At 46.0% G+C, this 26,375-nt stretch overlaps 1 protein-coding gene across 1 annotated transcript in view; it reads left to right on the forward strand.

Annotated features, from left to right (window-relative positions):
- Positions 1-1,261: 1,261 nt before the first annotated feature.
- Positions 1,262-26,375, forward strand: part of LONP1 (lon peptidase 1, mitochondrial) — a 43,782-nt gene continuing 18,668 nt past the window's right edge. The window contains exons 1-8 of the mRNA XM_065421926.1: positions 1,262-1,565; positions 8,799-8,887; positions 17,154-17,273; positions 18,342-18,576; positions 19,425-19,486; positions 20,319-20,448; positions 21,323-21,406; positions 22,642-22,862. Of these exons, the coding sequence (XP_065277998.1) occupies positions 1,461-1,565; positions 8,799-8,887; positions 17,154-17,273; positions 18,342-18,576; positions 19,425-19,486; positions 20,319-20,448; positions 21,323-21,406; positions 22,642-22,862 (1,046 nt within the window). The 5' untranslated portion in view covers positions 1,262-1,460. The remainder of the gene's footprint in view (positions 1,566-8,798; positions 8,888-17,153; positions 17,274-18,341; positions 18,577-19,424; positions 19,487-20,318; positions 20,449-21,322; positions 21,407-22,641; positions 22,863-26,375) is intronic.

Here is a 26,375-nt window from a genome sequence, read left to right on the forward strand (position 1 = left end):
GCCGGAGGGTGCTCGACGCCCCTCTGCCCCTGGCCCTGCCCCGACTCCACCCCCACCCCCAATCCAACCCCTTCCCCAAAGTCCCCGCCCCAACTCGCCCCTATTCCAACTCCTTCCCCAAATCCCCACCCCGGCCCTGCCTCCTCCCCTGAGCGTGCCACGTTCCCGCTCCTCCCCCCTCCCTCCCTAACCCTAACAGCTACAGCTGTTTGGCGGCGGCAAGCACTGGGAGGTAGGCGGAAGAGCGGGGATATGGCGTGCTCAGAGGAGGAGGAGGAGTGGGGTGAGGTGGGGAACTTGGATGCAGGTGGGTGCAGAGCACCCAGTAATTTTTCCCCATGGGTGCTCCAGGCCCGGAGCACCCACAGAGTCGGTGCCTATGCCATAGAGGATGGATTTAGACTGTTCTCAGTGGTGGCAGATGACCGAACAAGGAGCAATGGTCTCAAGTTGCAGTGGGGGAGGTCTAGGTTGGAAATTAGGAAAAATTATTTCACTAGGAGGGTGGTGAAGCACTGGACTGGGTTCCCTAGGGAGGTGGTGGAATCTCCACCCTTAGAGGTTTTAAAGGCCCGGCTTGACAAAGCCCTGGCTGGGGTGATTTAGCTGGAAGATAGCAAGTGTGAAAAATCAGGACGGGGGTGGGGGTAATAGGAGCCTATATAAGAAAAAGCCCCAAATATCAGGACTGTCCCTATAAAATGAGGACAGCTGGTCACCCTAGATTTAGCTGGGGTTGGTCCTGCTTTGAGCAGGGGGTGGGACTAAATGACCTCCTGAGGTCCCTTCCAGCCCTGATAGTCTATGAGTCTATGGGGTGGGGCCAGGCAGGGCGGGGCTTGTGACTTTATCGGGGGTGGGGCCAGACCTAGGCGTGGCCCAAAGACGTTGGGGTGGGTGAGGCCTGAGAGCGCGCCGGGAACTGACGCCCATGCGTCTCTTCGCCAAAGACGACAGCGGACGGATCACGTGACGGGGACGGGCCCATCGCACCACACGCGCGCGCCGCCTACCTCCCTGCGCTTGCTGCACATTGGCGCCGTCACCCGAGTTGGCATTTCTGCGCACGCGCAGCGATGCCCACTGGGAGATGCGTGCATTCGTCATATGTGTGCGACCGCCCGCAAGGCGGGGCTAAGGTATCGCAGTGAGCGCACGCCAGCGGAATGGCAGCGGCCCGCTACCTGCGGCTGTGGCGCTGCTGGCGGCTGGGGCTGCCCGGGGGCCTCGCCCCGCTCGGTCCTGCTCGTCGGCGAGTGTACGCGGCTTGCTCCTCCGCCTCCCCGTGGGCGCTGTGGGCTCCGCGGGGCCCGGCCCCATCTCCCCTCGCCGGTCTCAGCGTCGGCCCCCGGCGACACCTGCGTGGCCCGGGCAGTCTCGGCGGTGGGGACGGGCTCGAGAGCGGCGGAGCCGAGGATGGGGGGGGCGGCGGAGCCGATCCCGCCGGGGCCCCCCCGGCCATGACGGCGCTGACCCCGCTGCTCATCCCTGAGCGCTTCCCCAACGTGCCGCTCATCGCCGTGACGCGCAACCCCGTCTTCCCGCGCTTCATCAAGATCCTCGAGGTAACGGGGCCAGACTCCGCGGGCAGCCCGGCGCTTCCCCCCTCCGGGCCGACAGCCGCCACGCTCCCTGCCGCCCTGTTGGCCAGCCCGGCTCCCCACATCCCTTATTCCTACCCGCTTCTCCCGCAGGGCACCCACTCCGTGCCTTGGGGCTGGGACGCCATCCCGTGTGCCCTGCCCGGGAGGTCACCATCTGCAGCCCCGTTCTCCGTTTCATCACAGTAGTCGCGACCCTTTCTCCTTTCCCAGGGTTGGGCACTGCTCCTCTTTCCCGGCGGAGACACGGACTCTTTCCGCCCCCCCCCCCCCGCTGGGCGGCCCTAGCCTCCCCTCTTTGCCTAATGCATCGAGGTAAAGGGGTCGTGCTGCGGGGGCACAGACCCTCCTACTTCCTTTGTATCCTGCCAGCTCTGGGGAGACGGAGAGTGTCTGGCCCTGAAGCCTGTGTCCCTGCAACCTGAGCTAAAGCTTCTAGACCCACACTGAGGGAGAGGAGCTCTCTGCCCGCCTAGAATAGCGGGATGTTGACTGGCAAAGTAATATTAAAACCCAACCCTTGCTGCATCCCAGTCATGCAGAAGATGAGCTTGCCTTTCTGGGAGCCCACCTATTGCAGTCGATGCTGCGCCCTGATCTATGCACAGACTTTGTAGTAGAGTAACTGTCAGTTAGGGGTGTGATTCTTATACTGGTACAACCCCTAGTATGTTTGCAGTTATACTGGGGTAATGGGTCGTCATAGGGGCTGGCATAGCTTATTTGCTATCCCATATATAGTTAAAGCAGAACAACTTTTGTCTGTAGACAAGCCCAAGATTGGACATGTTAGTAGGGACAGGGAGCCAGGATTCTTGGGTTCTGTTAGCAAGTCTGTGGCAGAGCTATAGTCAAAAGAAGGTTAAAGTATTATTACTATTGGAGGCCAATTGTTCTACTGACATCACCTCTCACCTTTGTCTTGGTAGATAGGAAGGAAAGGGGTATGCAAGGGCCATGTGACTAGGCAGGGCACAAAACCAGGAGTCCAGAGAGAGCTTTGCTTAGCCTCTTGGACCCAGACGCAGAGGACTTGCATAGTTAGTTTATTTTATCTCTTCCCAGTTCCAGCTGTTCATCTTGTTTACCACTATGTAAAACCAACTTGTGGCAGTTGGAGATTGCACTGCAGCTAGATTTACCAAGTAAATTTTAGGTTGCCCTTGAATGTCAGTGTTTTTATTACCATAGTGATTGTGTCCTTGATTCAGCCTTGGGTGCACATGTTCAGATGTATGTGGACATGATGTATTCCTGATGTCCTTAAAGTGGCAGTGATGAGTCTCATTTCCATAGTTTATTGCTTACTTTTTATGGTTGCATCTTTCAGTCAAAACACCAAAGAAACCACAGAGAGAGAGTGAGTCACATTTCGGGGCATGCTGACCTTGATAGTGACCTTTCTAGTTATATGCCTGGCCATGTTCACTTTGGAATATGTCCTACTTTTTTGTGCAGCTGTATGGTTTGGAACCCTTATCACACAATTTGCAGGTATTTAACAACGCATCTAAATCCGAAACTGAATATGCTGTTTGAGTCAGGAGGATGGATGGACTTTATTTTGTGGATATTAAGCATTTGGAACATGTAAATATTTATTCTTAGCACCTAGTAGTGCTGTATTGACAGTTTTATTGACGCTGATCTTAGAGTGAAAATATCAAAAGTCAGAGCAATGTAACTTTTAATTCCTGTATGGTTATTTATTATAATTATGTTCATAAATACTATATGTTTGGGTTTCAAAGTCAAACACTCAAATATTAGGAAATGCCAAAATTTGGGTTTCTTGTGCCCCCCTGTATATAGATAGGCTTGGAAGGATTAGATTTTTATTAATAAGTGTTGGTAAATGTCTATTTCACCATACACGCACTCAAATCTATGAGAAACTAATTCCATGGATGATGATGATGATGATAGAAATTTACAGATAGAAAAAGCAATAAAATTGCTGCCTGAGAACTTACTAGTTTGACTTAAGGATATTTACTTTGTATATTTTAACACATCATGACAGTTTGTGTTTTAATGGTTAAAAAGCTCAATGTCTACTATCATTAAATAATTTTCTGACTCCCTGATTGTCTGATTCCTCCGTAATTTCCCACAGCTGTGAAAATGTGTATATATAAACATTTTAAACACTTAACCCATAATTTTGTGTAGCTGTGAATATTGACATAATTTTTTACCTTTTTTTTCTATTTATATCTATCATTCCTCAAAATTATTTAAAAAAATCAAAATCTGATAAGCCTCTATGTATGCATTAATGATGGCCTTTAATTACATGATGCTATACTAGGTTCCATATTCTCCCACCGCATTCATTCAGTGCACTGGATGGATGATGCTTTGGGGATGAGGCATCTGTTAAGTATTCCTTCTGTCCTCATCTCAGCATTCAGTGTGTAGCTTCAAACTATTTACTACCACAAGTCGAACCCTACTCTGAAAATGTAATTATTCATTTCCTCGTTGTCTCTTCTAAGGTGCGCATCACCGTAGTAGCTGGGTGCCTTACAAATACTCTTATTTAGCACTGGAGATACATTAGTATTATATTCCCATTTTACAGCTGGGAAACCTGCGACAGATGCCTCAGGCCACACAATGTCAGTGACAGAGCTGGAATAGGGGCCTACTGATTCCCAACTGTGTGCTTATTCCTCCTGATCACACTGCCTTACTGCCAGAGGCACTGAGCAGCCACAGGTCTAAACTACTTCTGTTGCAATTGTGAGTGCTCAGTGCTTCTGCAAATCAGGCCTCTGGTATCACAGGTTGGGCACCCAGAAAATGAAGAACACAGTTAGTGACCAGTGAAAAGTTTGGCTTAAGTGACTTATACACATCACATAGGAACTCTGTGGCAGTGGCAGGGATAAAATTGAGTTCTCTTGTGTGACGTTCACCTGCTTAACTGCTGGACCATCCTTTCTCTTCATACAGTCCCTTGCTTTGTTCTGTATAAACTAGGGCTGTGAAGCGATTAAAAAAACTAATCGCATGATTGATCACGCAACTAAACAATAATAGAATACTATTTAAATATTTTTGGATGTTTCCTACATTTTCAAATATATTGATTTCAGTTACAACACAGAATACAAAGTGTACAGTACTCCATATTTATTTTTATTACAAATATTTGCACTGTAAAAAACAAAAGAAATAGTATATTTCAAGTCACCTAATACAAGTACTGTAGTGCAATCTCTTTATAATGAAAGTTGAACTTACAAATGTAGAATTGTGTTTAAAAAAAAAAAAAACTGCATTCAAAAATAAAATAATGTAAAATTTTAGAGCCTATAAGTCCACTCAGTCCTACTTCAGTCAATCCCTCAGACAAACGAGTTTGGTTACAATTTGCAGGAGATAATGCTGCCCACGTCTTGTTTACAATGTCACCTGAAAGTGAGAACAGGCGTTTGCATGGCACTGTTGTAGCCAGCATTGCAAGATATTGACGTACCAGATGTGCTAAAGATTCATATGTTCCTTCATGTTTCAACCACCATTCCAGAGGACATGTATCCATGCTGATGACAGGTTCTGCTCGATAATGATCCAAAGCAGAGCAGACTGACGCATGTTCACTTTCATCATCTGAGTCGGATGTCACCAGCAGAAGGTTGATTTTTCTCTTTTAGTGGTTTGGGTTCTGTAGTTTCTCTTTTAAGACCTCTGAAAGCATGCGCCACACCTCATCCCTCTTAAATTTTGGATGGCACTTCAGATTCTTAACCCTTGGGTCGAGTGCTGTATCTATCCTTAGAAATCTCACATTGGTACCTTCTTTGCATTTTGTCAGTCTGCTGTGAAAGTGTTCTTAAAATGAACATGTGCTGGGTCATTATCCGAGACTGCTATAACATGAAATATATGCCAGTATGTGGATAAAGCAGAACAGTTCTCCCCCAAGGAGTTCAGTCACAAATTTAATTAACACATTAATTTTTTAACGAGCATCATCAGCATGGAATCATGTCCTCTGGAATGGTGGACGAAGCACGAAGGGCCATATGAAGGTTTAGCATATCTGGCACGTAAATATCTTGCGATGCCGGCTACGACAGTGCCATGCAAATGCCTGTTCTCACTTTCAGGTGACACTGTAAATCAGAACCAGTCAGCAGTATCTCCCGTAAATGTAAACAAACTTGTTTGTCTTAGTGATTGGCTGAATAAGAAGTAGGACTGAGTGGACTGGTAGGCTGTAAAGTTTTACATGGAGTGCTATTATGTAACAAAAAAAAAATCTACATTTGTAAATTACACTTTCAGGATAGAGATTGCACTACAGTACTTGTATGAGGTGAATTGAAAAATACTTTCTTTCGTTTACAGTGCAAATATTTGTGGGGGGGGGAAAAGTGAGCACTGTACACTTTGATTTCTATTACAACACAGAGTACAATATATTTGAAAATGTAGAAAAAATCCAGAAATATTTAATAAATTTCAATTGGTATTCTATTGTTTAACAGTGCAATTATCGTGATTATTTTTTTTTAGTTAATTACGTGAGTTAACTCCAATTAATGAACAGCCCTAGTATAAACCTTTCAACTTCTAGAGCAAATGAGACTGAGATCCTACAAACAGCGTCAGTCATTACACAGAGTTGATTTAATTCCCAAGGCATGTTCCGTCTTTTCACTGAATGAGGCTGGGGAGGTCTTGTTTTAAAAAAAAAAAAAAAAAAGTGTCATAATTAAGGCTACAATTTAGACATGGGTATTTTTAATAAGTCATGGACAGGTCACGGGCAATAAATAAAAATTCATGGCCCGTGACCTGTCCATGACTTGTACTATAAATACCCCTGACTAAATCTTAGCTGGAGGGGAGGAGCTGCCGTTCCTGGGGGGGGGACCCGAGGGGAGCACCGCTGCTCAGGTAGTGGGGGAAGCCACCGCCCCGGCAGGGGAGGGCTGTCGCTGCTCTGGGGGGAAACCTGGGGGGGCGGGGCAGGGCCAGCAGCATCAGGGGCCGCCAAGCAGCACCTGCTCTGGCCCCCCCGCCGCTGATCCAGCCACCCCTGGGACCGCTGTGGGGGCCGCCAAGCTGCGGTTGCTCCTGCCGCAGAAGTCACAGAAAGTCATGGAATCCGTGAATTCCGCAACCTCTGTGACAGACATGGAGCCCTAATCATAGCTGTTAGAAGAAAGCTATTTACATTGCAAATTCAAGTACTTAAAAGTTAAAAAAATGCCAATATTTAGGTTTCCTGTGCAACATTCTTTCTGCCTGCTTCTGCTCTGCTTCAGTCCATTGAAAAGTGACTGATGGCCTGGATTTGGCCTGCCTATTGACTACACCTGCTGTAAACGCTGTTTGCCATTCTGAACAAATTTGGAGTGAAATAGCATGGAGGGTGATTGAAGCTGATTCCCTTTCCATGACTATATTTCACTTCAACAGCTCAATGTCATTTACAGGCAAAGATGGGATTTTGGCCTTGATCTTTCTGAAACTCAAGCTCTCTGAAGACTGGTTTTTATTTTTCTTGTTGGTTTTGTAACCCTATAGTCCCACAGACTTCCTACACTGGCATCAATAGCAGGACAGTATACTAAGAGTTGATTAACAGAAATAGCAGCATCAAGGCAAAAACAGGGACTGCATTAAATCAACCAAGAGTTTATTGCTCATTGTAGCATTTACACAACACTTCAAATTCAGCACTACTATAGGGAGAGATTTGTTGACTGGTTTTTCAGTAGCACTTGTTCTGCAGCGAATGTTAAAACTGTCTGTTGTATAGAGAATGCAAACAGAAGTTACACACTTGCATGCACTGTTTTAATATTTGGAGTGCTCTCATGATTAGTGTTGGTTTGGTCCTGGTCATGGAGCCATTAAGGAATGGAATAGGAGGATTTGCTTGTAGCAGTAGGCCTTGCACATCTAGGGGGAAGAGGATTGGAAGAAGAGGCAGTTTCTTTGCCTTTTTCAAGATGGTGTAAGACAAAAGCTGCAAAGTGAAATCTTTTTTTTTAAAAAGTTTCTTTGTTCATGTATCATCATAACCTGCCTAGGGAAACTTTAATGTTTACTTATCTTAAATACTCATATTCCTTTTAATATTCTCTCATACTTCCTTAGTGTTTGTATCTAGCTTAAATCTGAATTAACACACACACTGAGAAATTCCCTCCCTTGCTGTAGTTCTCCATACTCATCAGTACTCACTGTGCCCAATGTCTGTCTAGGAAGGGCAGATATGTTCCAAATAGCCAACTGAACAAATTTGCCTTAAAGATGTCTGTTCTATTCTCTATAGGTTCTTGTACTGTGCTTATCAGTGTAGTATTTGAGCACCATTCAGTAATGTGTTAAGCAATGTAACTAACATGTCACATGTTTGTTCTCATCCTCTTCCCAGAGGGACAAATGTGTGCAGGGAGTATGTTGATTTTAAAATTTGTATGTGTACATGCTACTATATATTTGTTAGAGAAGGCAGGTCAAAGAAGTGCACTGGGAGAGGTTTGTGATGGCCAGTAGTTTCTGAGGGAGTTCGTTCCACAGCCTTGGACTGGGCCCCAAGAAAGCTCAGTGTGTTACTTTGCACTTGCCATTACTGAATTTCATCTGCCATTGTGCTGCCCAGTCACCCAGCTTAGTTAAGTCTTTCCGATGTTCTAACTTCAACAATTTTGTGTCATCTGCAAACTTTGCCACCTTGCTGCTCATCCCCTTTTCCAGATTTTCAATAGATGTTAAACAAGCCTGGACCTAGTATGGAGCTATGTAGTACTCACTGCTCATCTTTAGCCATGGGGGAAATTGACCACTTATTCCTACTCTTGATTTCCTGTTTTACAGGAAACCGGAACCCATGTTGTAACCATGTTTTAGTTTAGAAGCCTCCCAAGGTTCTCTAACATGCTTTTCTTGCTTGTGTAGGGTGTCAGTACAGGCAAGAAAAACTAGTTTATCAGGGTTACCCAACAGCCATGTTTCACAGCTGTGTGTGTGACTTTGGTGGGTCAGAAAGGACTGGAGTGGCTTGCTGAAGGTCCCAGGAGGTCTGTGCCAGAGTTGGGAAGGTAGCCCAGATTAGATTTCCTAACTCAGTCCTGGTCTGTAACCACAAGCCAATCCTTCCTGTGTGACAGGAGCTGAAAGCTTCTGGGAAGCCTGCTCTGAATTTTTACTTAAAACTCATTGCTATCCTAGGTGAAAAATAAGAAGCTAGTGGAGCTCCTGAGGAGAAAAGTTCGCCTTGCCCAGCCTTATGCTGGTGTCTTTTTGAAGAAAGATGACAAGTAAGTGATATCTCTTTCTATATATAAATATACTAATGAGGTTGATGTTTATGCTGGGAGTGCACTAGGAAAGCTGAGTCCCTTAATTCTTTCAGTGGTCACTATGGTGGAAGATGTAGTATAGTGGTAAATAGGGCTGAACCTTGTCTGATACCTTTGTTTACCACTGCTACATCTTCCACCATTGCTACTGCTGGTAGAGAATTATGGGTCTTGGCTTTTTCCTTCTGTAGAAAAGGCCTTAAAACCGTTGATCAACAGTAAGTAAGAGGTTCCAAGTATTCATTAGAACTTTGAGTGGAGACCACATACACAATGGCGTGAACAAAACAATTAGTATCCGACAATAGGGAGAAGGAGTCTAAGGAGTCAGTGTTGACCCAGTGTGTTGCTCCTTCATCACATTTTCCAGACTGAATATCTCCGAGGCAGATTCTGAATGTCATAGGCTGTGTCTACAGTGGTGACTGGACAGGGGTTTATATGCATGGTTGTGCCAGAACCCCCTGCCATCCTCATCTAAACCAAAGAAACACGGATTTTGAGGTGTGCATGGGGCAAGAATACTAGCATGATGAGTATGAACACGCCATGAGCTGTGGCACAGCCCAGTACCCATGTCAATTTGTATGGGTAAGGGGTGTGTACCGAATCCTAGTCCTCCATTCCCATTCCTACAATGCACTGACCCTTTCCTGCTTGACCCTTACCCAGATCTATAAAGGTCCTGGTCCCCCACCTCTATCACCAGTAGTGAGCTGTGCTGACCACTACAGAACAGTTTTTTTTGTTTTTGTTTTTTTTTTCCCCCCCACGGAACTCTTTTCACCACTATAAGCGAACATGGAATCTGCTCCAAGAGTTGCCATGTGGTCCGCTGAGCACACCCGCTCATCAATGTGTGGTCAGCATTCACTGTCCACAACTTCTCCCACAGCACCAAGAACATCCATCTTTACCAGGAAGATTCAGAGAGGCTGGTGCAGGTGGGCATTCACCAGACTGGCTCAGTGCCAGGAACGGGTAAAATACGTCAGGCTGTGGAACTGAAAGGCAAAAGACTCCAGCGGTCACTCCGGAAGGAGTTCTCCAACATGCCCCGTCTTCAAGGAGTTGGACCTAGGGCTTTCCAGGGTCCCCAGTACAGAGCCTGAGGTGACTCTCAACCCCACGGGCCTCACAGTCTGACAGCCACGTCTACACTGTCAACTGGACACAGGTGCATGGGTGTCCGCATCTAAACCCAGGGCAAGGAGGCAATGGGGATTGTGGAGGTGGCAGCCACAGTAGACCCAGAGGAAGAGGAGCAATTTATCCTGCACCTCTGCCTGAGGAACCAGCTCAGCAAGCCCCTCTGGATGAGCCAGAGGAGGACCCCAAGACTCACCAGGAACCAGAACCCAAGGCTGGTAAGTTAAATCCCACCCACCCTGCCAATATCCCCTCCCTCTTTCTCCGGGGCTATGCAGGACTGGAAGGCTACTCCCTCTCCTCCCCATCTCAAATGGTCCCTGACCAAGACATTCAACATTTTATTGAATTACCACAAATCACCATAAAGTTTATGGCAGAAGTTATTGAACAGATTATCAGCAAACTATCGTATTGTCCCTGGGTCTGAGAGAGTTCATCAGCCAACTGGCTGACAGCAAGGGTGGGGGTAGAAAGGTCAAGGTGGAGGACAGGGCATTTGTACAAGATTAATGGTTCTTCAAAGTTGCAACTGTTTTGTCTTTCAAGATCTCAAACTTCTGTTACAGTAACATCCCCCCTGCCCCTCACCAAACAGGAGCCATACCGGGGGTGGAGCGGGGTGTTTAGTATCAGGAATGGTGAGTTACGTACAGGAGGGAGAAGGAAGGGGAACCATTGCTTCTCCGAGGAATGGGACAACGGTTATCTGTCCTAGTGTCTGGGGTCTCCCTGCTTGGAGCCAGGCTTCGCAAGCCAGAGGAAGGGGGGCAGATGGGGGTTCCACTCTGGTGGCTGCACAGACACAATACTGTGTCCCTTTGCAGTGGGGAGGAGAGTGGCTTGTGGTCTTGGCTGGAAAGTTCGTGGAACAAAGTACAGTTGCTGTGTGATTTCCTCTCCCCCCCACCCCCCCCCCATTCCTGTCTCTGCTCTTCGCTGAACAAAGAGGCCCAGGGGCTCACTTGGTGGTGGCTAGGCATTTGCAGTGGTTTTCTTCTCCCCCTCCACACAGGCTCCATCAGCTATCTTAGAATGTAGTCTGTTTCCATTCAGATTCCCTTCCAGTCCCATAAGCGTACGTCTGCACATTTCTGGTGCAGCAGAAACTCCAGCTGGTTCTTAAGGTTCAGTGGCAGCACAAATGTGCTTGGCCCACCTTTCCAGCTCACCATCCCTTCCATTCAGCGACATGTAGAGAGGTGAGAAGCAGCACAAACGTCTCTCTGGCATAGATTGCTAGGTCCCCACCATGGGCCTGGAAAGGCACCTCCCTTTCTCAGTCTGATTACTCTCAAACATGTTTCATCCAAATGATGGCCAGCCTTGAAAGAAGACATTATAATGGTTAACATTGCCCCTGAAATAAATGCACCCACCATCCCAATCACACATTTAAAGACAGTAAATTTTTAAAAACTACTATTTCATGCTACCTACCGCTTTCAGGAGGTGCTCCTTTCTCGGGGGCTGTAAAAGTTGTCTGAGAAAGAAGGGTAATGAAACAATCATTCCTGAAATGCTGAACGGTATCTATATTGTGACCTTCAACAGCAAAGTTGTATTATGTAGAGAGGATTTCTTACACACTTCGAAAGGAAAGAAAATGATAGAATGCTGGTCTTTTGATTGACTTGGCAGGTCCTTCTGCTGTGTGAACCCATTCCTCCTGGGGGCCAGGAGCAGCAGCAGCCCAGGGACAGTAGGGGCAGATGAAGGACACTGCTCATTGGCATCAACAGAAGAAACCAGGAGCAGTTTAACTGAGGGAAAAGGAGGAACAGGGTGTTGAGCAGGAGGAACACTTTTTCCAGAGTCAGGAATACAAGGAGCAGGAGCTTTCCCGAAGGGACCAGGAGCATGTCCTGTTGCAGTTCCTGGCACAAGTGGTGTGGAAAGGATTTGGGTCCCACCTGCCGCAATAGCCACTGCCAGGGTCCAGGAATTAGCAACTTCCTCCTCATCCCCCAGCTGCTACTTCTCCTGCAGGCCAGGGTGTTGCTCAGGCAGAGGATCCAAACAGCCCCTCCTCCCCCCCCCCCCAATATGACAAGGGGGAGGCTGAAAGACTTCAGGGACAGCATGCTGCACCAAAACCCCTCCTGGGGGAGCACTGTGACCATGCAGGAAGCAAACAATAAGCCCAAGACTGTGCCTGAAGGCCAGCATATGTCTGCTCTCAAACCATGTGCAGGAGTTGTCCCCATTTGTCCCGCTTGTCTGCGGGAGGGGGGAGATCAAAGCCAAGGACACCAGGTCATATGCTTTGAAGTTTAATGTTCTTGGGAGTCTGATCCATTCTGCTGTCTTTCATAGTTCCTTTTGAAAAACTGTTCAGAGTTATGCTATATGTACTAGTTTCAATAAATGTTATTTTCCTTTACATATGTGTGGACCCTTCATTCGGGCTGTGATGAAAGCGTAAAATTTGTCTCCCTCCACCCCCTTTTGGCTTGGGCCCTACCATTTGGCACCTTGAGTTGCGTAACTCCCCAGGGCAAAACACTGCCAGGTCCTCTCTCTCCCTCCAAACTTACCCCCTCCTCTCCGTCCAGGTATGAGAATATAATGTAATAAGCCAGAGACAGTTGGAAAGTGCAATGTGCACAGAAATAACGTAACTTTATTAACTGGGGAAGGAGGAGGAAAGAGTGGATAAAGTTTCCAATGGGTTTGACAAAACAGAACAGGAAAAGCAAAGTGGAGTAACTGCCACTGCTTATGGAACAGTGCTAAAATGGCCCCTCAACTCTCACCCACCAAAACTGACCACTCTGAACCATGGGGTTACTGATGAGTTAACAGCCTGTAAGTGCCCTTATCCCTGCACATCTCACAGATGCCAGTTGTAAAAGCCCCTCCCAACACCTTCTTCAACTATTCTCTGGGTCCTACAAGCATTGAGTAATTTCCCCCCCCCCAAACTGTGGTCTGGCTAACAGTTGTGACCATTAACACAAAATGGAAAAAACTATGAATGCAATTTAACTGGGCAGAACGGTCATAAAGCAGAAGATGTTATAACTGTGGAGGTGCCCTGCCCCAACTACCCATAACAAGTCATTATCTAAATGACAGGCTAATGACCATCAGCAGGAGGGGAACTAAACTGCTAATTGAAACACAAGTGAATGGGAATGTTCCCTGTTGTCTTTTTTACTGCATGTGGATGGGGTGTGGTGCTTAGTTTGGGACCTGGCTGAGGTGACTCACCCTCTGCCTGCCTGCTGTTCCAAGATACAGGCATGAATTGCATCCTGGATTTCCCTGGCCTGCTGTGATCCAGCACCAGCATGAACATTCACTGGATCATGCTGTCTGTAAAGGCTTTGCACACCAGTCCTGTCCTGTGCACTCTGTCCTAAAGTACTCTCCTTTATTCTCGGAAATGTTATGAAGCACACAGCTGGCCACATAATGCAGATGGCATTGGCATCCAATTGGTTGTGTAGATATAGCTAACAAGTCTTCAGCCACCCAAAGGTGCACTCTATCATCCTGCAGCTGCTTAGTTTGAAGTTGAATTCAACTGGATTGGTTAGAGTAGGGTTTCATTAGCCAGTGTAGGAGCAGTATGGAGGGTCCCCCAAGTAACTCTGGGAATGGAGACACTATATAGACCCATGTCATTTCTGGGGAATAAAGTCCCTTCAAGTGCAATCCCAGTCTCCTCAACACCTTGGCATCATGAACCTCTCCTTTATGTCTGACATTAGTGTTCACGAACCTGCCTTGGTGATCTACTAAGCCTTGAAGAATGCCTGAATAGTAATCTTTTCAACTGACATTCTCACTCGTTCCTTTCAGTGGACAAAGTTTGGGGATTTGAGTGCAGTTAATACCCTCCACGCGGTTCAGAAACCCCATTCTCTGGACCCCAGCTATAATTTCTGGCCATGGGTTTGAGAGGGTTGATAGCTACCCAAACCTGCACTACCACAAGCCTGACAGTGGATTTCCCCACTCTGAAGTGGTTTGTGATTTACTGGTAGCTGTCCAGCATTGACTGTTGCTCTCTGGAAGCTGGCACTTGCTTCTGCATCAGTATGGTTCTCTGGATCAGAGAGTTCTGCCACTGTAGGATTGGGGCCAGCTCTCACAGGACACCATGAACATCTGCTTCCTCATTCTGAAGTTCTGCAGCCACTGGTCATGATCCCAAGTTTTCAAGACAATGTGATCCTACCACACTTTGCTGGTGGTTCTGGTCCAGAGGCGGCAGTCCACCCATGGTCATACAGTCACGACACTGGCAGTTTCTTGCTTCTTTGTCTCACAGGGTGACAGTGCATCAGTCACCTTCCCGGTCACCCGTCTTTGGCGTGTGAGAGAGGTCCAAGTACATTCACCTAAGATTCTTGCCAGGTGCATGCTGCAATGCACATGTTTGTCCTGAAAAAAGGAGCAGGAGCAGAAATGCATTGTCAGTCACTTGCTCCATGTCTTCTACTAAGTTGACCAGGAGAAAAGGGTGAGTGGGCACTGACGTCAACAAATGTGTGAAAGTAGCGGACAGGACCAATAACACACTGCAGGGAGGGTCTTCTTGTGATGCACCCCTGAAATTCTAATGCTAAAGGTATGTAGCAAAAAGGTGGCAGAGTGGATGCAAGTATGCTTGTGTGATAGGTTCCCCCTGGGGTGTCACTTGGAACTGGGGTGCCACTGAGCACCCTGGCCCACCAGCCTGTGACAAGCTGCAAAGCCCTCCAGCTTGCACTTTCATCAGCATTCACCCAGGTAGGGACACCCAGCTGCAGTTTCATGCAGATTCTCTAACCACCAGCTTCCCAGCCCAGGACCCCAGAGCAGTACTGTCCTGCTCTGGTTAAATCTGGCCAGTATATGGGTTTAATACCCGGTCTGTCTCTTCCCTCAATGTGAAGAGAACAATGCATACTTGTGGTAACCAAGCAGAGATTTTCCTCAAGCACTCCAGTCAAAGCTCACTGGTTTAGATTAAAACAAAAACAAGTTTATTAACTACAAAAGATAGATTATAAGTGATAGCAAGCAGATCAAAGCAGATTACCTAGCAAATAAACAAAAAATGCAAACTAAGCTTAATATACTAAATAGACTGGATATGAATTAGCAAATTCTCACCTTAACTGATGGTACAGGCAGACGTGTAGATTCTTAAGGCACAAGCTACACTTGCTTTGCAGCTTGGAATCCCCAGGTGTTTCGTACGCAGGCTAGAAATCCCCCAGTTCAGTCTTTGTTCCTCAGGTGTTTCCAGAAGTCTTCTCGTGTGGGGAGTGAAGAAGCCTAGATGATGTCACTCCCTGCCTTATATAGCTTTAACATATGGCAGGAACCCTTTGTTCCAAAACCAGTTCCCAGACCAGTGTGTGGGAAAAATAGATACCCCAAAATAGTCAGTCATGTGGCCTGGTCATATGTCCTTGTAGAGTCTGTAGCGTTCTCAGGAAGGCTCACCAGGTGGGAGATAAGTGTCTCCTAAGGCCCTATTGTTCTTTCTAATGGCCCATTGTCCTGAATAGGCCCTTCTCCACCCACTATCTAGACTGAAAGCATCTTGACTAGTGGGTGTTACCCAGGTGTAACTATATTTGAAGTACAGATACATAGTCAGTATTTATAACTTCAGATACAAAAATGATACGTGCATACAAATAGGATAATCATATTCAGCAAATAACTTGTATAATGACACCTCACATAACTTATCTTGCATAAAATAATTGTTACAATCATAATATCACTATGAAGAATATGGGGTGCAGTGTCACAGCTTTTACCTGTGTCCAGCATAGCATAGGGAGATACATGCATGAGCATATGAATGGGTAAATACACAAGTGTGTGCGCCAGTGTAAAGGTAGCAGTAGAGGTTAAGGCCTGGAAGGACTACTGGATCCTCTAGTCTGAGCTCATGTATTTCACAGGCCACCAGTACCTGCACACTAAACCTGTATCTAAAATTAAATGCAAATGTTACATTCCACAGAAGACTAAGCTGTTATATGCCACTAGCCAAGAATAGGCAGGACCGAGGTGCCCCAGTGCCCAAGGCCTCTGCAATGGCAGGGCTTAAGTGAGATGTACCTAGATAATCCCAGCAAGTGTGGCCTGTGCTCCATGCCTCAGAGGAAAGTGAAAAACTGCCTATCTGATCTGGGGCAATTAGACCTGAGCATGTGAGCACGAACCAGCCAGCCAGCATCTGAGAGAGAGAATGCTCAGTGCCACCTCAAAGCCCTGGCCCACCCCACCCAGTGTCCCATCTCCAGATGTGGCCATCTCTGATGCTTTAGGACATCCCCACCCCCTGCAAAAAAAAAAAAAAAAAAAAAAACCCACAACAGAATACATGGGGGCCGGGTGCTGGGGTTCAGGGAGGGAGTTGCCAAAAACACTGTATCACCTTTGGGCAAATGCTGTTCACAAAGCGATCACCCCATATCTGATCTTTCAATACTTGTTCCTCAAGGGAAACCTGTGCAACATCTTCAAAAGATGAGCCTGGGAACCTAAATTAATAATTCTGCTAGAACCAAAAGCCATGGATTTAACAGGGGTTTATGGCTCATTACAGCTATTTGTAACATGCCACACTGTAACATCAAAAATAACAGGAGTACTTGTGGCACCTTAGAGACTAACAAATTTATTAGAGCATAAGCTTTCGTGGGCTACAACCCACTTCTTCGGATGCATATGCATATGCATCCGAAGAAGTGGGTTGTAGCCCACGAAAGCTTATGCTCTAATAAATTTGTTAGTCTCTAAGGTGCCACAAGTACTCCTGTTATTTTTGAGGATACAGACTAACACGGCTGCTACTCTGGAACACTGTAACATGTTACCCTTAATTGCCCACTCAAACCCTTTATGCATAACAATCTAACGTGAGTTCTTCCAACATATTACCCCTTCAGCTTGTCTGTTCCAACATGTATTTAACTCGGACACACTGCTACCTTCCCCACACCTGAAGAGCTCTTTGTAGCTCGAGAGCTTGTACCTTGGAAGTTGGTCCAAAAAAATATTACGTCACCTACCTTGTCTGTCTCATGTTTATGTAATGTTTAACTTTAAATTTTATCAGCAATGAATCTGACGTGGTGGAAAACCTGAATGAAATCTACCAGACAGGAACTTTTGTCCAGATCCATGAAATGCAGGACCTTGGAGACAAGCTGCGCATGATTGTCATGGGGCACCGAAGGTAACTGCATCTGCTACAGAGCCCACGCATGTGTCTGCCATTCTTGGTGGGCAGGCACATCCTTCAGCTCTCGCCACTGCACGTATGTTACTGTACTTGTAATGAGGGGAAGAGGGTCATGGGGTGCCATCTGAGGTCTCTTTGGGGAGCTTGCTATTGTCAGCTAAGTGTTCGCTCAAAACTGAAATCTTGTATTTACAATCTGTGCTGCACTTTGCCCCACTCTGTTCCTGATAGAATGGGGGTACACGTCTCCAGAAGATCTCCCACTCCTGGGATTGAAGTTTCTGATCTAACAGATCGGGTTAGTGTCTGAGGAAGCACAGTCTGGGTGATATCCTCTGGCAAGGGTAATGGACTGCCTAATCCAGGGGGATAATCCCACTGGTATAACAGGTGTTCTTGTTTTAGTCCTATAAGCACTTGAGATAAATGCTAGACAAGCTCCTGCTCAGAGGAGCTTAGTAAGATAGACAACCAGATTGGAAAAGCCTTTGGGTCAGATCTAAAGTTACTTGTTTACTGATTTGCATTGTGGTGGCACCCGCTCCATTGTGCTGAGCTCTGCAAAGACATATAGCAGAGATGGTCCCTCAAATGAAAAGATTTCAGTCTAGGTGTGTCCATCCTTATACTTAGACCAGGATGTGATGAGGGAGCCCAGGGTCACAGATTCAAATCCAGTTTTTTTGCTTACAGATAAAGCATGTGTTTTCTTTAAGGGATTGATTCTTCAAAACAAAATGTTAAACTCTAATTCCACTTTGATGTAGGGCAGAAATACAAAGGAGCTAACTCAGCAGCCAGTTTCTCTCTTTCATGCTTCAGTTTATTCTTTTTAGTATTTGGTTTGCAAATCCCATGGGGGTTCACAGCTGCCTGATTCTTAGTTATGCTAAATCAATCCTCAGTGTTCCTGATAGAGCCTTTAGAAAGGGTGACACCGAAGCATAATATTGAATCCAGAGACTACAAGTAACCCTGCCCCTCCCCATTCTAGTACGATAGTCACATACACCAATGTTAGACTGGCAGTGCTGGCTACAGTTGTCTTCTCTTGGTCTTCAGAATTTGTATAAACAAGCAACTCGAGGTTGAGCCGGAGGAATCGGAGTCTGAGAACAAACAGAAAGCGAGAAGGAAGCTGAAGCGCTCCAAGAGAGAGGCTGAAGAAGAGGAAGGACCCAAGGACCAAACTGTGGAGCTGGTGCTAGAACCGGTGGCTGCCTCGCCAGAAGAAGTGCTCATGGTAGAAGTGGACAATGTTGTCCATGAAGATTTTCAGATCACAGAAGAAGTGAAAGTAAGTGAAGAAATCGCACCAGCCTCATGCTGCGTGTGTGTGTGTGTGTGTGTGTCCTGATCTGTGCCTGAGCTATTGGGGATGTCCTGCAGGTGCTGTTCACAGGTCTATTCTACTGTCCATTCATTTAATCTCACCCCATGGAAGGTGCCTGCTTCTCCTAGTCCTAATATACGTGTCTGCATGTTAATCCCATTACAATGACCCTTCTCAGTGCAATAGCTCTATTGCTCAGAATGCCTGGCCCCTCATTAACATCACTGTAAGGATGGATTGTGCTGTGCGTGCATCCCATGTAATCGCTTGTATCCTGTTGGGCATTTATTTTAACTAGCTTGGCTAAAGAATAATTATAACTTCTTTCAAGGGTGATGTCTGAAGGGCCAACCTGAGGGTGTAGATTTAATGGAAGTAGATTTAATGAACAAGATGATAATAAAGGGCATGATATGAAACTTAAATGTCTAGGAGGGTAGGCTCACAAGTGCATGGGCTAAAAACACTAACCCTAACTGGTGACCTGGGTTCAGATGTAGCTTGGTCACCTGACATGGGTCTTAGCCTAAGACATGTTACAACAAAAGCTTGCCACAACTGCCGAGCTAGTTTACTCCATGCAAGAGCCCAGTCTCCAGGCCCGCCCGCCCTCCCTCCCTCCCAGAACGATGGGAAATGGAGGAGGGCAAGCTTCCTTAACAATAAACAGAGTTAAATGGACACATGCAGCAGGGACTCCTGCCCATCTTATTGGTGTTTCTGGGCCCTGACATGGGAGGAGGGAGCCATGTTGTGCTTGCATTTTCACTCAGGACTTGTGGGTTTCAGACTCTGTTGTTTTGTTTTGTTAGGCGCTTACTGCAGAAATTGTCAAAACAATCCGGGACATCATTGCCTTGAACCCTCTCTACAGGTACGTTTACCCTGTCCAGTTCTATCTCTGGCTTTCAGCAGTTCTCAGGCATGTTCAGTACTTTGTAGCCATTCTTTCTAGACTCAGTAAATGTCTGCGTGCTGTAGCCTAACCAAAGGACAGCAGTAACTGGAGAGTTTTCCACCTAGGATTTAGCTTCAGGATGGAAGTAGATTTAATGAACAAGAAGATAATAAAGGGGATGATATGAAACTTAAATGTTTAGGAGGGTAGGCTCATGAGTGCATGGGCTAAAAACACTAACCTTAACTGGTGACCTGGGTTCAAATGTAGCTTGGTCACCTGACATGGGTCTTAGCCTAAGACATGTTACAACAAAAGCTTGCCACAACTGCCAAGCTAGGCTTAGGATTCCTGAGATGCAGAGGTGCTGCAGAGCTAGGGGGGGACACTTCCATAGATCCTGCCTGCATTAAGGCTGGGGTTAGCCACCAATAATTCCTCACTTTAGTCACCCCATGAGCGCTGGTTGAACTGGCCTGAAAAATGACGTTATTTCACTCTGAACTGCTGTTTCATCTCACCCATCTTGTTGGCTGTATTGAGGAATTTCTAATATGGTATAATTCCAATTATCTGAAAAGCCTAGTTCTCTGAATCCATAGTGTCCCCACGTAGTCCTATGTTGCATCTGAAGCATTAAAATAGCATGCCTCTTTAGCCGAACATTATTAGCATTATCCAAAAGTTTCAGCTGCTCCCTAGGCCATGTGGGAAAATGGGAGAGTACTGTATTCTTAGAATATTAAATCAAAGAAACCATTTACTTTTTATTAGACATTTTGATTCTTGTTTCTAATTGACCTTTCAGAGAGTCTGTGCTTCAGATGATGCAGGCAGGGCAACGAGTGGTAGATAATCCAATCTATCTGAGTGACATGGGTGCAGCGTTAACGGGGGCAGAGTCGCACGAGCTGCAAGATATCCTGGAAGAAACCAATGTAAGATGAAGAAACTTTTAACTGATGAATCACCTCATATAGCTGCCTCTTTCAAAGCAGATACATCATTACTTGTCATGACTTCTCTAGTGTCCTCTACACTGAGGACACATTAGCTCTGCATTTGGTTATGGGTTGATTTCAGTGGACAATTAAATCTGTGTGTGTGTTACGCGCACACACAGATGGTTTCCATTGCGAGCTAAATTGGAATGGTAATAAGTGGGCATCTCATGACACTTATTGTATTAGGTAAAAGAAACAAAATCTGTTCAAAATGGATCATAGACTGGAATAATCCAGTGGTCTCACAAAAATGGAGCTCCCTTGCCAAGTGTTAAATCATTAAGGAGTTAGTCCTTTTTATCACATTGTATCCTTGCGGGAGGGGTGGAGCACTGCAGGAGGGCATTAGCTCTGTCTCTTCTTTGAAAATACATCCCTTGTTATCAGCCTGAGTTATCCTTTGAGAGGTAAAACAAATCTTTATCTTCTTTCCTGCATTTGAATGACAGTAGAATCAGTGAGAGGTGGCTTGTTTGATAGCAAACAGCTGAGTTTTCCCATCAGTTCCATATTGCTAGATGTTGGCTGTCCAGACTGATCATGCCACGTTATCCCTTATGCATTGAAGTCATTGGATGTGCTTCTGTACATGCTTATCTTCAGCCTGTGAGTGGAGAAGTTATTTTGCACCAGTCTCACCAGAACTGTGGATGCTGGAGAATTGTAGGTTCATGGAAGAACATTGTGGCAGCTCATCAGCCTCCTTTTGTGCCTTTGTCGTTAGGCAATAGCCTTTCTCGCCAAGTGCTGACAGGCCTGTGATGACTCTGAAGACATAGTTTGTTGCTGGGTTGTGTTTTTTTTTCAGATTCCCAAACGGCTTTATAAGGCCCTCTCTCTCCTGAAGAAAGAGTATGAGCTGAGTAAACTCCAGCAGCGTCTTGGACGGGAGGTGAGGCTCTAAAGGAACAGGGCACATACTCTATCTTACAAGTTCTTATACTGCACTCATTGCTGCAATATAGATGAACACTAAGTAGTTACGTGGTGGCATCTCATGTCTCTCAGCTGAACAGTGTCATCTGTATTTAGTCTTGTGAAGTAGAAACCTCACTAATTTGCATTAATTACTTGGGCATGCATTGTAGATTATGAGAAAGTGGACAGAAGTTGAAGGAAGTGTAGTACTTTTGACAGGTATACGTCACTTTTAATATACAAAAACTTCATATTGCACATGTAAATGTTCTATGGATTTAATTTCAATGAAGAATTGTGTACACACACTGAAAACAATACAATTGTTTTTTAAAATAATATACGCTCAAGGGAGGAATCCTAATGATTCCTAATCTTCCTTTTTAAAAATAAGATGAAATTAAAGCAATGTGACGCCAGTTACTGTAAAAAAAAAAAAAAAAAAAAAAACCTCTTTAATACCTGAGCAACAAAGCCAATACTTGTGCCATTTCCTGTTAAAGTGAGTTGTATGTGACTGACTTTTACAAAACATGCAAGAAGGGTAAGAAAGGGGTGTGATCTAGATATTGGAGCTTTGAAAGGGCCTCGGTTCTAGTTCCAAGAGCTGAGAAATAGATGATGCCTTGTTAAGTTGCTGGAGCCACCTTTACTTGTAAACTTGAGTGCATGTGACAAAGAAATAATTGAAATGCAATAAATGTGAGACTCCACAATGCTACTCTTGGTCACTTCTTAGAGCCTTAGGGTATGTCTACACCCAGCCGCTAGTTCGGCGGCTGGCAATCGAAGTTCTGGGTTTGACTTATCGCGTCTTGTCTGGACGCGATAAGTCGAACCAGGAAGTGCTCGCCGTCGACTGCGGTACTCCAGCTAGACGAGAGGAGTACCGCGGAGTCGACGGGGGAGCCTGCCTGCTGCGTGTGGACCGAGGTAAGTTCGAACTAAGGTACTTCGAACTTCAGCTACGTTATTCACGTAGCTGAAGTTGCGTACCTTAGTTCGATTTGGGGGTTTAGTGTAGACCAAGCCTTAGAGTAGAGCTACACTGCAAGTGCTTTCCAAGGGGTATTTGTATCTTCTCTTGCTGGGGAACTCCCAGTTCATTCAGATCTCTTTGGAAAGTGGTTGGAGGCGTATGGTGTTGGGTCAGGGAGTGGGGGGGGGTTAGTTGCAACAGGTTAAAGTTACCGTACACATTGTGTCTAGGTTGAGGAGAAGATCAAGCAGACTCATCGCAAGTATCTTCTCCAAGAGCAACTGAAGATTATCAAGAAAGAGCTAGGCCTAGAGAAGGAGGACAAAGATGCCATAGAGGAGAAATTCCGAGAGCGGCTCAAGGATCTGGTAGTGCCAAAACATGTCATGGAAGTGATTGATGAAGAGCTGAACAAACTTGGTTTGCTGGACAATCACTCCTCGGAATTCAAGTGAGTGCACACTAATGCTCTGTGCAATGAGGATTAATTAGAGCTGTATATGAAATGTGTGCAGTGCCACAGGGCACCTAGAGCAGTGGTTCCCAACGTTCTTACAAAGGGATCCTCCAACTGCCTTTTGTCTCTTATTGTGACTCACCAATACATAGTGTGTGTGTGCGCACCCCTCCCCCCCACTTCCTTCTCCTCTGCTCCTAGGGATGCCATTTCGGTGGTGGGGAGGGGACACCTTTCAGTGGGGGTCCAGCAGCCACTTCGGCCCATGGAAGCTCTTAGACAGCTTTTTAGATTTTAACCTTCAAAAAATGCATTTTGGAAGCGTTTGTTGTGATTATTTCCCATACCATCCAGTAGTGCCCCCAGCCTTATACTCATCCCAAGTCACTTGGCAGCATCTTGCACCCCCAACCATACCTGGCAGCTGCCCCTCCCCTCAATCGCAATCTGCTCCATGTTTCCGTGAGCTTCCCCCGGTCGCTGTGGGGGCGGGAGTCAGGGAGCCTTCGGCAGCATGCTTGCGGGAGGTCCACCAGTCCCGCGGCTTTGGCGGCAATTCGGCAGCGGGTATGCCGAAGCTGGGGGACCTCCTGCAGGCATGCCACCGAATCCGCGTTACCAGCGGACCTCCCGCAGGCGCGCCACCGAAAGCCGCCTGACTGCCGTGCTTGGGGCAGCAAAATACATAGAGCCGCCCCTGAAAAGGATCTCACAAAACTGGGTGATTGGGCAACAAAATGGCAGATGAAATTCAGTGTTGATAAATGCAAAGTAATGCACATTGGAAAATGTAATCCCAACTATACATATAAAAGATGGGGTATAAATTAGCTGTTACCACTCAAAGAAAAGATCTTGGAGTCTTTGTGGATAGTTCTCTGAAAACATCCACTCGATGTGCAGCGGCAGTCAAAAAAGTTAACAGAATGTTGGGAATCATTAAGAAGGGATAGATAATGACAGAAAATATCATATTGCCTCTATATAAATCCATGGTACACCCACATCTGGAATACTGCATGCGGATGTAGTCACGCCATCTCAAAAAAGATATATTGGAATTGGAAAAGGTTCAGAAAAGGGCAACAAAAATGATTAGGGGTATGGAACAGCTGCCATATGAGGAGAGATTAATAAGACTGGGACTTTTCAGCCTGGAAAAGAGACGACTAAGGGGGGATATGAAGAGGTCTATAAAATCATGTCTGGTGTAGAGAAAGTAAATAAGGAAGTGTTATTTATACCTTCTCATAACTCAAGAACTAGGGGTCACCAAATGAAATTAATAGGCAGCAGATTTAAAACAAACAAAAGGAAGTATTTTTTTCACACAACGCAGTCAACCTGTGGAACTGTTTGCCAGAGGATGTTGTGAAGGCCAAGGCTAAAACAGGGTTCAAAAAAGAACTAGATAAGTTCATGGAGGATAGGTCCATCAATTACTATTAGCCAGGATGGACAGGGATGGTGTACCCCTAGCCTCTGTTTGCCAGAAGCTGGGAATGGGCGACGGGATGGATCACTTGATGATTACCTTATCTGTTCATTCCCTCTGGGGCACCTGGCATCGGCCACTGTCGGAAGATGGATCTTTGGTCTGACCCAATATGGCTGTTCTTATGTTCATATGAGTGGTGTGGGTCTGAGATGGGCTCGTGGTGGTAGTGGTAGACCCTTCCCACAACCCTTTGGTTGGTTAGGACACCTCGCTTGGGAAACACTGACCTACAGTGTGGGGATTGCTCTCCTTGCTCCATAGTATTGTTCTCTTCGCATTGTGTAGAATCAGTATCCAGAAATGAAAGGGTAACTTAGCTCTCCCCTATGGACTTACTGTAGTTCCTGTAAATAATTGTTCCGTTGATTTCTGTTTTCACTGTGTCAATTTACTTTCAACTGTTTTCTTTGGGAGTTCTAGAAATCCTTTCTTACAACCTAATGGGGTGAGCAAGGGTTATGTAGTCCCATCCCCCACTCCTCAGTTCAAGGCTCACACAGTGCTCACATGCTCACTCCCTAAGCAGCTCAGCTTTGGCTCTCAAAAGAGGGCTCTAGATTTCATGAGAAACAAGAGGCTAATCTGTCACATGACCGTGGCGCTGCAACATAACTCTTGTTAATTGATTGAAAATGCTTGGGCAGGATGGGAATTGCAAAGGGCTGAATCACTCTTGCAACATAATCAGTTACTCATTGATGTGGGCTTTCAGGAGCATAGAGCACACCTTTTACTAAAGGGGACCCATCAACTATATTTGGTCTTTTTGGAGACCCACCATTGTGTATATATTCAGTGTGTGTTCATGTGCGCACACACATACATACACCCTTCCTCTGCTCCCTGGGGTGCCATTTCAGATTTCAGTGTGGGGGCAACTTTCAACAGGGGTCCAGGGGCCACTTAGGAGAGTCAGGAGCCATCATTTGGAAAACACTGGCATAGATCAACCTGTGCCCAAGCTTTTGGGATTTCACTGTGACCAGGGCTCCATCAATGCAAAGCAGCATTTTGTGTAGTTGTCACACAGTGAATGCCATAACATCTCTTTGCATCTAAAATATACTAAATATTTTTGCTGGCATAGAAAGAATTCTCTGCCTTGCCGTGCTGGAAACCCATTTTAGATTTCCAGCCCCAGTATCTTGGTATCTGGACTGTGAGCACTTTGCTTTTCTTTACAACCTTAATAATGTTCTTTTCACATAGTTCTGTTTGTGTGCAGTTTCCTAGTTTTAAAAAAAGTAAACTGAAAAAACAAATTCCATCTTGTGGCATTATATTGATACCCACATGGGTCATCAGCAGGGTTGGAACCATCAGATCTGCCACACAGACCTCTTCCACTTGTGCTGATGGAGCAACTGATAGTAGTAGTAGGCTGGTATCCTCTGTGTGGACCAGCTCTAGAGGGCAAAGAGACACTTTGACTATTAGTTTCACAGATGTTTGCTGACAGCAGAGGAATGACAAGATTCAGAAACCGTGCATTCCATTCCAGGCTCTGGAGTACAGTGTGTGCCCTAGTGGGCATAGACTTTGCTGCTGCCAGTTCCCCTCAAAGGTGTGAACCCTTCTGTCCAGTCCTATCTCTTCCCCACTCCTGTCTTCTCATTCTAGTTCCAGTTTCCTTGCCCAGCAAGACCTAGTCTTCTCACTCCCACTCTGTCTCCTTGCCTAGCCAGTCCCAATCTCCCACCAGTTTCTCAGCCGATCTCTGTCCCTCACCCTGGCCTCCAGTCACCTATTTCCCATTAGCTCCCAATCTCGTTCTCAGGTGCCTCCTCCAAACTCAGTGTCCCATCTCTTCTCCCTTGGACCTTCCAGATCTTTCTCCCAGTCTCTTTGCCCAGCTAGTTACAGTTCTACCCTTGTACTCCAGTTCCTCATTAGATTTGTCTCCCTTACCACCCCCACCACATTTCCTTTCCCCCACTTCACTGGTTCAGTCCTAATCTCCTTGCCCAGCTAGTCCCAGTCCTCCCTCACCAATCGTGACTCCTTATCCA

The sequence above is a fragment of the Emys orbicularis genome, chromosome 24 (assembly GCF_028017835.1).
Source record: "Emys orbicularis isolate rEmyOrb1 chromosome 24, rEmyOrb1.hap1, whole genome shotgun sequence".
Taxonomy (NCBI): domain Eukaryota; kingdom Metazoa; phylum Chordata; order Testudines; family Emydidae; genus Emys; species Emys orbicularis.